General features: G+C 33.7%; 1 protein-coding gene across 4 annotated transcripts in view; it reads left to right on the forward strand.

The window, feature by feature from the left end:
• LOC106467797 (serine/threonine-protein kinase SIK2-like) overlaps positions 1-13,285 on the forward strand; it is a 111,304-nt gene that overhangs the window by 17,512 nt on the left and 80,507 nt on the right. For 2 of the 4 annotated variants that reach the window (XM_022395995.1, XM_013928175.2), the window contains exon 2: positions 9,547-9,663. In XM_022395995.1, the coding sequence (XP_022251703.1) occupies positions 9,547-9,663 (117 nt within the window). Of the gene's footprint in view, positions 1-9,546; positions 9,664-13,285 lie in introns of those variants that run through there. The other 2 variants (XM_022395996.1, XM_022395997.1) reach the window with 1 other exon arrangement.

Below are 13,285 nucleotides of genomic sequence, written 5' to 3' on the forward strand. Positions count from 1 at the left end.
AAGGACTTGTATCGCTGAAGTTTCTCGGAAAGAAATTTTATGGGAAATTATCAAACAAGCAGATACGTAACAATACTATGTGATTTATTTAAAGTATATTGTTGCTTTATTGCATGAACAAAAGTATAATTATATGATTTTTTGTGGGTAGTCACTTTTGCATTGTTATTGTTTATTTTTTCTGTTAGGAAAACGTTTTCTGTGATCTAACACAACTTGAAGGAGGAATTGTTTATGTTCTTCTTTCTTTGCTATGATAGAATTATATACCCTAATAAGAGCAATCCTTCCAGAATTGTTATTTACCACATTCAAATGTTGAACTATCTGTAGTGCCTTTCTTTAGTTCTTTTTGAACTCTCATGACTCTGGGTCGTAATCCAGATGGAATTTAAAGGAATATGAAGAATTATGTAGTGTTCATTATGAAATTTTCAATTTCCATGCCCTTAGACATTTTGATATTCAGCTGGATGTGCTTTTGAAGCTCATCTATGCATTCCTTCTCATTTAGTGCCTTTACCATTGCTTGTTTTGTCCCTGTAGATACTGCTTTTTCATGATCAATGACTCCCCACTCTTGAGCATCTCCAGTGCTAGAAACCAACTTTGAAGCACCTAGAAGTTGGTTTACTCCTGCTTCAGACAGGATCACTGGCAGGTCATCCACTTATTCTTTCCCTGTGAGATCATTAAGGAGTTTTCTATCTCAGTGATTTAAACGTGAAATTGTTGGCTGAAATTGTTCCTTTAAGTTTTGACAAATTATTCATAGAAGTAATATTGATATCTTTGGATCAAGGAATAGTTGAAGGTTAGCTACTGCACATCATGACTAAGGCTGTGAGCTGTGGAAGTAAGGATAGATCTTGTCTTTCTGTCATTCAACTTGGTTCTGCCCATAACTGCTGCCAAACTGAGAGTGATAATTTCTCTTTTTGCTCTCTTTTTGGGTTTAGGAGATGACGATTCTCTAATCGCTTCTCTTTCCTCATCACTGTTGTTGGTACTGTATCCACCAACCTCATCATTACTGCTGTGGGAAGATTCTCAACAACTGACAGCTTCATTCAAAGTCTACTGTTCCTATTCTCATACCGTTTCCTCTCTATACTTGTCTCTCTTCTTTTCTCAACCCTTGATTATTTTAAAGAAAGAATCTTATCTACCTGGCTCATGCACTCATGATGTTCTCTTTCTCTCTGGGCAAGAAGAAAGTCCTTGTCTTCTAGGATATTTATCAGAATCAAGACATCCCTATGAGTGATGTCAAAAAACTTCATTCAGATTACTGACAAACACTGCTTCATTAGCTCGCAGTGTTTCAGTTTCCTTTTTTGATTTTTCTTTGGTTTGCCCATTTCTCAAAAGGGAAATCCATTTTTTAATGGCATGATGTTCTGGACGAATTGGAACTCGAGCCTTATACAGAAAGTTGCAGCCTTCTTGATCACAGACTTTGAGTTTTCATGAACTGCCTTCTTTAATGTTTTGTTATGGTAGAAAAACACACATAGCTTTACTTCCTATTAATTTAGTTTCTAGTGAACCGGGAAAATAAAGTGTATTCTTACTTCTTGTTGCAGTATCCATTTAGAATGATATGCCAACACAGTGTCGGCTGAAATGACACAGAAAAGTCGTCTTAAATACAGACATATCCTCACAGAAATTGTAGAAATTACTGTCATGTCATACAGAATATTCTAGGAGTAAATACTGATGGCATGGATGATTTATATATGGAATATTCTTGCGCATTCTGAATAATGTGGAATACTCTGGAATATTACCGACAAAGCTACAATGTTCCAGAATGGGCTAGAATATTCTATGGTAATATGCTAGAACATTCCATAATAATCTAGAATCTTTCAAAATTACTTAGAATATTCTTGTACATTATAAAATATTCAGATAAAATGCAAGCTACAAAGTAAAATTCCAGCTAACTTGAGCAGCTTCTAAATATTATTTAAAATGGATACATTTGGTGTAAATTAGTTATTTATATATATTGATAGAAATGCAGGGGATGAAAATGTTGTAAATCAAAACTCCAGAAATAAGGACTACACTACTATGCTTCTCTGACACTGTTTAAAACAATTTTATGTTTCACTTTGGCCCCCGGCCCGGAATGTGCAGGTGGTTAGAGCGCTCTATTCGCAAGCTGCTGGTCGGGGGTTCGAATCCCTGTTACACTAAACATGCTCGTCCTTTCAGCCGTGGAGGCGTTATAATGTGACAGTTAATCCCATTGTTCGTTGGTAAAAGAGTAGCCCAAGAATTGGCGGTGGGTGCTGATGACTAGCTGCCTTCCATCTAGTCTTACACTGCCAAATTAGGGACGGCTAGCGCAGAGAGCCCTGGTGTAGCTTTCCGCGAAATTCATAACAAACAAACAAACTTTAGTCCCCTGGTAGGGCAGCGGTAGGTCTGCGGATTTACAATGCTAAAGTCAGAGGTACGATACTCCTTAGTAGACACAATAGATAGCTCGTTGTGACTTTGGTATAAAAAACACACACGTTTTCACTTTTTGTGCAACTACTAGGATCACCTTTTCCAACAAATATGTCTCTGTAGACCTCTAATATGTTCACTAGCCCTTACTTATATTTAATTTCAAAGTCCCCTAATATAATATCCTAATCTATTTTACTTTGTGCAGACTTTTTCGATAACCCTTTCTCTACGGAAAAGTCAAAGGACGCATGTCACAATGTTTTAGTTATTTTTAAAATTTAATTAAACAGCTGTATTATCATTGCGTGTCAATAAAATTGGCATCACAACGTAATTTATAATTCAAATTTTAATATTATTTATTTTATAATCCCACTTTTTTATTTGCTGAGATATCAATATATTTTACTACTCCATTCTTTTGAAATCTATTGTCCAATTACGACTACTTTTCTTAAGTATACATTTATAACCAATAAAAAAAAGCAGATACCAAACTGCGTAAATCTGACAGTTGTTTATAACTGGCTTGAAGGGGAAACGTGTAATTTGACTGGAAATGTTGAAGTTGTCAAGTAATCCACTGCTCTGAATCGAAATAAGATTGTTTAAACTAACACATAGCTTAATTGGAAAGCCAAATAAATGACAGTGGCTTTATGTGTACCAGTTGAGTAATTTGATAAGTTTCTGGTTTTCTAAAGTGCATCGTTTAAATCTACAAAATTTAAATTGTCTTTCCCTTCCACTTGAAAGAATATACGAGGCTTACGGAGAAGCTTAGCAAATGTGATGTGCAAGTATATATATATCAATTTGATAACATTTTCAGTACTAGAAATCATTGTTTGTCTATATATATATTATTTATTGGGGGATGTTTAAAAAAATAACTAAAAATTAAGCATTCACGAGTAAATAGTTATAACATGTTTGTTTGTTTGTAATTAAGCACAAAGCTACAAAATGGGCTATCTTTGCTCTGGCCACCACGGGTATCGAAACCCGGATTCTAACGTTGTAAGTCCGCAGACATGCCGCTGTGCCACCGGGGGGGGGGGAGTTATAACACATACTCGTGTTCATACGTATTTACACATTTTTTACACCTAGACCACTAAATTCCGACCACTAACTAACATCCAGTATCTACTGTGTTTACTGAACTGGTCCGGACTTTGTACAGAGCCATATCTTAAACATTTTCTCACATTTTTATTTCTTTCGACAATTCTTGTTGCAACCAGTGTATTATAAACAAGTCAATACCACTCTGTTTTCAGAACCGATATTATGATAAAATATGTGGGAAAATTCTGGTAATTGCACCTCATGAGCTTATTTGGTATGAACGATGTCATATTATGGTGTCACATAAATAGCCCATTGGTAGGTGTGGTTATTCATTGCTTTATTATGGGAAGGTTTCTACTTCGACATAGGAAGTAGATGTGACAAGGTTAGAAATAAAAAGCCTCAAGAGCAGTACTTTGGACCTTCATGGTCAAGACTAAAAAGGATATAACAATACTAATCACTTTATTTCGCATTTTTCAACTTTTAAAGTTTTATGATATCAAAACTACATGTCTTTTTTTTTTGTATTTGTCAATGGCTATATTAGATAATTCGTACCAAAGAAATTCTGTATTTGTCAATGACTATGTTAAATAATTCGTACCTGAGAAATTCTGTATTTGTCAATGGCTATATTAAATAATTCGTACCAGAGGATTTCTGTACTTGTCAATGACTGTGTTAAATAATTCGTACCAGAGGAATTCTGTATTTGTCAATGACTATATTAAATAATTCGTACCAAAGAAATTCTGTATTTGTCAATGACTATGTTAAATAATTCGTACCTGAGAAATTCTGTATTTGTCAATGGCTATATTAAATAATTCGTACCAGAGGATTTCTGTACTTGTCAATGACTATTTTAAATAATTCGTACCAGAGGAATTCTGTATTTGTCAATGACTATGTTAAATAATTCGTACCAGAGGAATTCTGTATTTGTCAATGACTATGTTAAATAATTCGTACCAGAGGAATTCTGTAATTGTCAATGATTATGTTAAATAATTCATACCAGAGGAATTATGTACTTGTCAATGGATATATTAAATAATTCGTACCAGAGGAATTCTGTATTTGTCAATGGCTATTTTAAATAATTCGTACCAGAGGAATTCTGTATTTGTCAGTTACTATGTTAAATGATTCGTACCAGAGGAATTATGTATTTGTCAATGACTATGTTAAATAATTCGTACCAGAGGAATTCTGTATTTGTCAATGGCTATTTTAAATAATTCGTACCAGAGGAATTCTGTATTTGTCAGTTACTATGTTAAATGATTCGTACCAGAGGAATTATGTATTTGTCAATTACTATGTTAAATGATTCGTACCAGAGGAATTATGTATTTGTCAATGACTATTTTAAATAATTCGTACCAGAGGAATTAAGTATTTGTCAATGGCTATATTAAATAATTCGTACCAGAGGAATTCTGTAATTGTCAATGACTATGTTAAATAATTCGTACCTGAGGAATTCTGTACCTGTCAATGGATATATTAAATAATTCGTACCAGAGGAATTCTGTATTTGTCAATGACTATGTTAAATAATTTCTACCAGAGGAATTCGTTTTATAGCATTTATGATTCCAAGAGTACTTACAGACTTTGGTTTTTCATTGTGCCAAACGTCTTGATCCATATTGTTTGTTTTTCAATGTTATTAAATACAAAGAATGTCTCCTTCGTGGAAATACTAAGTCCCCGATCTGAATTTATCTTTATGGTCCGAGGAGAATATGAATAGTTCTTGTTAGAAAGAGCTGATACATACCCTTCCCATTAAGCAGAATCAGATGTTAAATTCCACTCTCATTCGGGTTTTACTTATACAAATTAATTTCTGATGATCAAACATTCTGATTAGCTAGCAGATGACCGTTAAAACAATTAAACGGTGATTTTTTTTTAAGAATAGTGATGACTAAATATAAAATGTGCAGCCAACCCAATCTCTTGTATCAGAGTGTATATGCAATACGATTGTTTAGTAGACCGTTTACAACCGTCTTAGACAGACCCAGATTAGATATTATAGAATTTCATAACTGAAACATCATGAAAGAAGAATGAAATATGCCTAAAACAGCATTATTGAAATATCTCAAAACACTTATGCTTTCACATTCTATCAGAGAACATAACTTCCTTTAAATACTTTGTGGACTTGCGAGAATTAACAAAAAAGTGCATTTCGGTGTAGCTCTTTTGTGTAATATCTGTAAAGTGCCTAGTGTTTCTAAAGACGGTCACTAAATTTTAGAAATAACACTTTTTCACTTCATGAAATTCTTCTTCGTGATGTATAAACGTTTACTTTAATTTAAAAGTATGTAAACCTTAAGTCAGTATCAACAGTGTAACAATTATCATAAGTCAGTATCAACAATGTAACAATTATCATAAGTCAGTATCAACAATGTAACAATTATCATAAGTAAGTATCAACAGTGTAACAATTATCATAAGTCAGTATCAACAGTGTAACAATTATCATAAGTATCAACAATGTAACAATTATCATAAGTCAGTATCAACAGTGTAACAATTATCATAAGTCAGTATCAACAATGTAACAATTATCATAAGTCAGTATCAACAGTGTAACAATTATCATAAGTCAGTATCAACAATGTAACAATTATCATAAGTCAGTATCAACAATGTAACAATTATCATAAGTCAGTATCAACAGTGTAACAATTATCATAAGTCAGTATCAACAATGTAACAATTATCATAAGTCAGTATCAACAGTGTAACAATTATCATAAGTCAGTATCAACAATGTAACAATTATCATAAGTCAGTATCAACAGTGTAACAATTATCACATATACTTACTGTTAATTGATTCATTTCTATTTCGGATTAGAAATTATGAATATACTTGCAATAAGCTCATACAAGAATTACTGAGTAGAAAAAATTTAAATATCTGTTTTTCTTTTTGTCTTCTTAGGTTCTAATATGAATTCAACAAGCTTGCATGTGTGAATGAACATTCCAGGGTTTCTGTGGCATTATCGTTTTTGGGAAAAATTAAACCAATGTATGGCAGAATGCCAGATAAAAACTACATTTTGTGACCTTCAGAAAGAAAGAAAGAATTCAGTATTGAATTGAGAAATATAATGAATAATCGAAAAAAGAGCTAGAAATTGCTTCCGAAAAAAAAAAAGATTGAATTTCAAAGTATCTAACGATAATCGTACGTTTATTTATTATACAGTTTTACCTTCTTACACAATACTTACATCACTCTGCTCATACTTCGAAGAAAAAGCATGTAATATGACATTTTGGAAAGGCACAAAACTTACTGATGCAATAAAACGTAAACGGTTTTTCGAAAATATCATATTACCCTAGAGCAAAACATATCCCGACTTATGCGTCTTAAGACTGGGAATTCCAATAATAAAAGTAAACAAACAGAAATTTTAATATCTCTCAAGCTTACCTTTCCTGTTGTTGTACAACTTAGATAACTTTTCTGTACTATAAACTACAACTTCTGTCACGATTTCCTACATCATCAGTTATTAAGGAAAATATCAGTTATTAAGGATTTTCACTTTATCCAAACATAAGACTAATAATTGTTTGTGCTGAAGTAAAGATCCAAAACCTTCAGCTCTTGCTACACAGAGAGTTACACAAACATTATAACAACTTCAAAGTGTTGGTTTGTGCAACTCTTCATGGTTACATCCGTATATTCTAGACTGTGGCCAGACTATCAGAGTGACAAAGTTCGGGTTCGGTATAGTTTTGTTATACTGGAAAATCTAAGCCCAGGAGATTGCATAACGATAGATAAGGAATTTAATGTAGAGGATATTATCCTGAAGGATTATTCTTGAACGTACCTCCATTTATATATAATAAGAAGGGCCAAATGACACCACAGGACGTTGACAAGACAAGAAGAATAACCTTAGTCCCTATTGAAAGGGTGATAAGACGAGTAAATATCACATATATTGGACAAAACATTTCTTCTGTATGTTTTATATAACTAATCATATATTTACGGTGTGTGCTTACATCCAATTATCACACCTCATACCAGGTTGAGTCATCATAAGCTACAAGTGATTGTATGCAGTAATTGATTTTTTTGTTTCGGGAGTGTATTTTAGTTTATTGTTAATGTCAGTACTTTACTCAAAAAACGTAGTTCAAACGTACGTATCGTTAATCTCATACTATAGTATCTTTTCACCATAAAGTGTTTAAAATATAGTGTGCAGAAAGATATATGGGTAAATAATACTTAAAGTTCGTATATGTATCTACTTTGTTTTATAGAAATTCAAGATGTTGGGGAATGATGTAAAAGTGTTGAGAAGGTTTTCATGATAGGGAATGAGTCTGTGATTCCGTTGTAAGAAGGAAGAACAAAGTGTTATTCTAGTCATCCTAAAATGCTGCAGTGGAACGTGATGGACAATGGAACAATCTACTGCATTCATATTGCCCTAGACTAGTTGGTAGTTAATCGTCTTTGACCTGCACAACTGAGTTTGCCTGAAAGGAAATTGAATGTCACATTTACCCTGTAATCCTTTACGAACTTGAGTGAACCATTTGCTTACCATGTTCTATGTCGAACCGCCTGTGACATTTTGTGGAGTGCAGGCTAGCATCTCACAGAAATATGGTCCAACCCGATATTAGAGAAAGGTCTAATAAATTAATAAATCATTATAAATAGTGTATATTCCTGAAAGAACAATGTCAAAAATACATACTTATATATACCGGTTTTCACTTAATGGCTTCATTGTTCTGAGGAAAAGTTTCTTTTGAAAGTTTCCTATTTTGCTGGATGTTATTCTTTTTTTTTCACTTCTTTCTAAAAAAAGAGGTGCGAAAAATAATTCTAGTTATGTCTATTTATTCCTCTCTTTATTACTCAGATTTTTTCAGTGTTTGTACATGTACTTTCTTGAAACAAACAAGGGTTTTAACACTACTAGTCTGAAGTCCAAGGTCGTGACACAAGGCTCCACACCACAGTGGTAATATTTAGAAGAGCTACAGGAAAGTTTTATTTTAGAACTTGAAGCCCCTCTTGTGCTTGCCATATTTTAGGTAACTATGATAGCAAGGCTTCGTATTTTCGCCAAAAAAACCTTTGGAATGTAAATGGTGTGCGGTTTTTAGACTTCTTTATGAACAGGAAGAATTGTTTTCTGAAAGTAAAATAACTATTATTTAATAATTCACCAACGATTCATACAAGAATAGCAAGTAATCATCCTTTGTGAGGAGGCATGATATTTCGGTATAGTTTTATGAACAGGACGAATTGTTTTCTGAAAGTAAAATAACTATTATTTAATAATTCACCAACGATTCATACAAGAATAGCAAGTAATCATCCTTTGTGAGGAGGCATGATATTTTAGTCTTTAATTATAGGGAAATGAAATTAAACTTTTCTACCCTTTAATGTATACGGTCATTCTATTTGGCCCGGCATGCCCTGGTGGTTAGGGAAAGGGAAATGAAATTAAACTTTTCTACCCTTTAATGTATACGGTCATTCTATTTGGCCCGGCATGGCCTGGTGGTTAGGGGAAGAGAAATGAAATTAAACTTTTCTACCCTTAAATGTATACGGTCATTCTATCTGGTCCGGCATGGTTTGGTGGTTAGGGGAAGAGAAATGAAATTAAACTTTTCTACCCTTAAATGTATACGGTCATTCTATTTGGCCCGGCATGCCCTGGTGGTTAGGGGAAGAAATTAAACTTTTCTACCCTTTAATGTATACGGACATTCTATCTGGCCCGACATGACTAGTTGGTGGTGGGTGGTGATGACTAGCTGTCTTCCCTTTAGTCTTTCACTGCTAAATTGGGGACGGCTAGCGTAGATAGCCTTCGTGTAGCTTTGCGCGAAAGTCAAACAATCATGTTCCATGTTTTATCTGTTGGTCAGGGATATTAAAATACTAAATTTAGTTTTCTTTACTAGGTGGCTATCAAAATTATCGACAAGTCTCATCTGGATAAAGTAAACTTGGAGAAAGTGTACCGAGAAGTTCAGATAATGAAACAACTGTCGCACCCAAATATCATCAAACTTTACCAGGTACGAGTTTCATATAGCTAAGTTGGAAAGGTTGTTAAAAGATAAAAATCTCTATATTATTTCAGATAGATCAAACTTTTATTTTCTGTTTGGAATTATAACAGTTTTGAATTTGTTGTCTTTAGTCACTAGTGTACGCACAAATAACCTGCTCTCCATAACTAAGTTAATGTGAATTAAAATATAATTCTAAGTAAATGTTAAACTCCAAAGTTTGTTAAAGGTGTATTAAAAACAAAGAAAAAATCAGAGAAAGCAAAACTTTGGTAACCTCCAATATACTGTAGATGTCATTAAAAGGAAGTACATATATTTATTGTTGTACATTATATATAAGTTATGTTTTCGACATGTTTCCTTTGGGTCTTACAGTCCTCTCAGTAAAACAAGTAACTGATACATGTGAATAATGAAAAAATATTAATATTATTCGATCTTCCCAAAAACAAATATTCTCTTTGCTTGTAAGGCAATAAGTCTTTCATGATGGGGATGTAGCTCTTGTGTACGAGTTCGCTATTCTGTTTGTGAGATTGCCTGATGACATCGATCCCTAAGCTTCTTTATTTTTCATTACTTGAGAAACTAATAAAAAAAGTCATTTTTCTTACGTTTTCATAAAAACTTGCAAAAATATTTAATGTGTTATTGCAGAACCTTTTGTAAAAGAATATAGATCACATTGTTTCTAAATACATGTAACCATACAACTGTTCATGATTTATGGAATTTTAGACTTTAATTTGTTTTTTTTTGTTTTTTTGAAGTTAAGCACAAAGCTACACAATGGGCTATCTGTCCTCTGCCCACCACGGGTATCGAAACCCGGATTCTAGCGTTGTAAGTCCGCAGACATACCGCTGAGCTACTGGGGGGCTAGACTTTAATGAAACTCTTACAGATAGCATACAGTTGCAAACATTTTATATCATCTCTCTATCCACGTTTCTGAGTTGTAGTTAATTCATGTTTTCGTTATCCACGTTCCTGAGTTGTAGTGAATTCACGTTTTCATTATCTATATTCCCGAGTTGTAGTGAATTCATGTTTTCATTATCTATATTCTTGAGTTGTAGTGAATTCACGTTTTCATTATCTATATTCCCGAGTTGTAGTGAATTCATGTTTTCATTATCTATATTCTTGAGTTGTAGTGAATTCACGTTTTCATTATCCATATTCCCGAGTTGTAGTGAATTCATGTTTTCATTATCCATATTCCCGAGTTGTAGTGAATTCGTGTTTTCATTATCTATATTCCCGAGTTGTAGTGAATTCATGTTCCCTGATTTTGAAACATTTAGGTATGATAATAATAGAAATTGATTTGACACAGTCTGTTATGGCAACGAAAACACTCGCTAATCCATAATGATATTTTCTTTCACCAATATAAACTACCCGAATCTTAGATGACGCTAAACTTTTGTAATTTCATATAAGTAGCTTTGCTATGAACCACGTTTGAATGTAATATATTCCAAAAGCAAAATATAATAAATACACCATTGTATAGAAAATCAGTACTCAAACAGTCAAACAAAACAAAATCAAAAAGAACTGCGTTAAAAACAGCAAATCCCAACCTGTGATAAATGACATCCAAATGAACAAAAACAATCCCAAACAAAAATCAAATCAAAGATGCTGCACAAATCAAGAGCATACCCAGGGTACAGGCTATAATGTGGGATATAAAATTGCCTTTGGTTTTGGAGATGACTGCGGAAGTAGGATCCACATTGCGTTGGGGATACACCGTCTATCAGTATTAACCTCCGTTCGCCAATCTCACATGAAGAAATTCAAAAAATAAATAATCAAAAGAAGTAGAAATTAGGAGAGCGAGATTTGGGTGCTCGAGCCCACAACGTCCCACGTCTATTATCACCTTTCACTGCCTGCAGACAGTTGTGGGAAGGTGGCTGGTCTCCAAAGTAAAATAAAATAAATAAATAAATGAAAAATAAAAACGAAATAAGGTACTACCACTTGGGTGTAAGTAAGATAAACTTACCTCCTGAGGTTGGTATTCTAGCTCCCATTATAGTAGTAAAGCACTAATTAGTGGTACAGTAGACAAATTATACTACTATAAAATCCCAACCAAGTTATCTAAACTAACTATACTAACTAGTATAACTCCCAACAATCACCCAATAAGTCACTATAACTACCAATATTTGCATATTTCTGGCAGTTATTTTGATTGAAACTTAATTATTTCAGGGGAAATAATTAATAATCAGGGGGTGCTCGAGGCAAGAGGTTAAAGTTCAATGAGTGGTCAGCGATTTAATGAGCCATATGGGCGAAGAAGTAGGAAAATAATTAATTAATAATAATGATAATAAGTAAATAAGTAAAGGGAACGAATATATATATATATATGATGATGAGGCAAGTAGGCGGAAGTGAAGGCAAGTCCAAGGCGTAGCAGAGGTCGGTTGATTTTGTAGAAGAAGCAAGTCGACAGCCGTTGTTGACAAGTTATCGAAATAAAACGAGGCAAACGGGCCTGGCGGGGATCATTGGATCCAAGTGCCATGGCTGGGATCTATAGATCCAATGCCTAAGAATTTGATATGGGGGGAAACGGGAGTAACCCGAGAAAACCCACTTTCACTAGTCGGGACCGAAAGAAAAGCCCGAGTAGTGCCCGAGTGAAGAGCTATTGATGGGATGAAGATCTGGAAAGAGAATGAACAGTGAAATAGTTAAGCATATAATATAATATACTGTTAGTAGTTTTATAGGTCATGGTGGTGTTGTATATCATGTTGAATGGGGATAGGTATTTGCACCATGGTTTGGTTTTATAGATCATGGAGGTGTGGTAGTGGTGTTGTGTATCATGTTGAATGGGGATAGGTATTTGTACCATGGTTTGGTTTTATAGATCATGGAGGTGTGGTAGTGGTGTTGTGTATCATGTTGAATGGGGATAGACATAGAATATAATATACTATTAGTGGTTTATATATCATGGAGGTGTGGTAGTGGTGTTGTGTATCATGTTATATGGGGATAGACATAGAATATAATATACTATTAGTAGTTTATAGATCATGGAGGTGTGGTAGTGGTGTTGTGTATCATGTTGTATGGGTATAGACATAGAATATAATATACTATTAGTAGTTTATAGATCATGGAGGTGTGGTAGTGGTGTTGTGTATCATGTTGTATAGGGATAGACATAGAATATAATATACTATTAATGGTTTATAGATCATGGAGGTGTGGTAGTGGTGTTGTGTATCATGTTATATGGGGATAGACATTAGAATATAATATACTATTAGTAGTTTTATAGATCATGGTGGTATGGTAGTGGTGTTGTGTATCATGTTATATGGGGATAGACATAGAATATAATATACTATTAGTAGTTTTATAGATCATGGTGGTATGGTAGTGGTGTTGTGTATCATGTTGTATGGGGGATAGACATAGAGTATAATATACTATTAGTAGTTTTATAGATCATGGTGGTGTTGTGTATCATGTTGTATGGGGATAGACATAGAATATAATATACTATCAGTAGTTTTATAGATCATGGTGGTGTGGTAGTAGTGTTGTGTATCATGTTGTATGGGGATAGACATAGAATATAATA

This window comes from Limulus polyphemus, unplaced genomic scaffold, assembly GCF_000517525.1.
Source record: "Limulus polyphemus unplaced genomic scaffold, Limulus_polyphemus-2.1.2 Scaffold2743, whole genome shotgun sequence".
Lineage (NCBI taxonomy): Eukaryota > Metazoa > Arthropoda > Merostomata > Xiphosura > Limulidae > Limulus > Limulus polyphemus.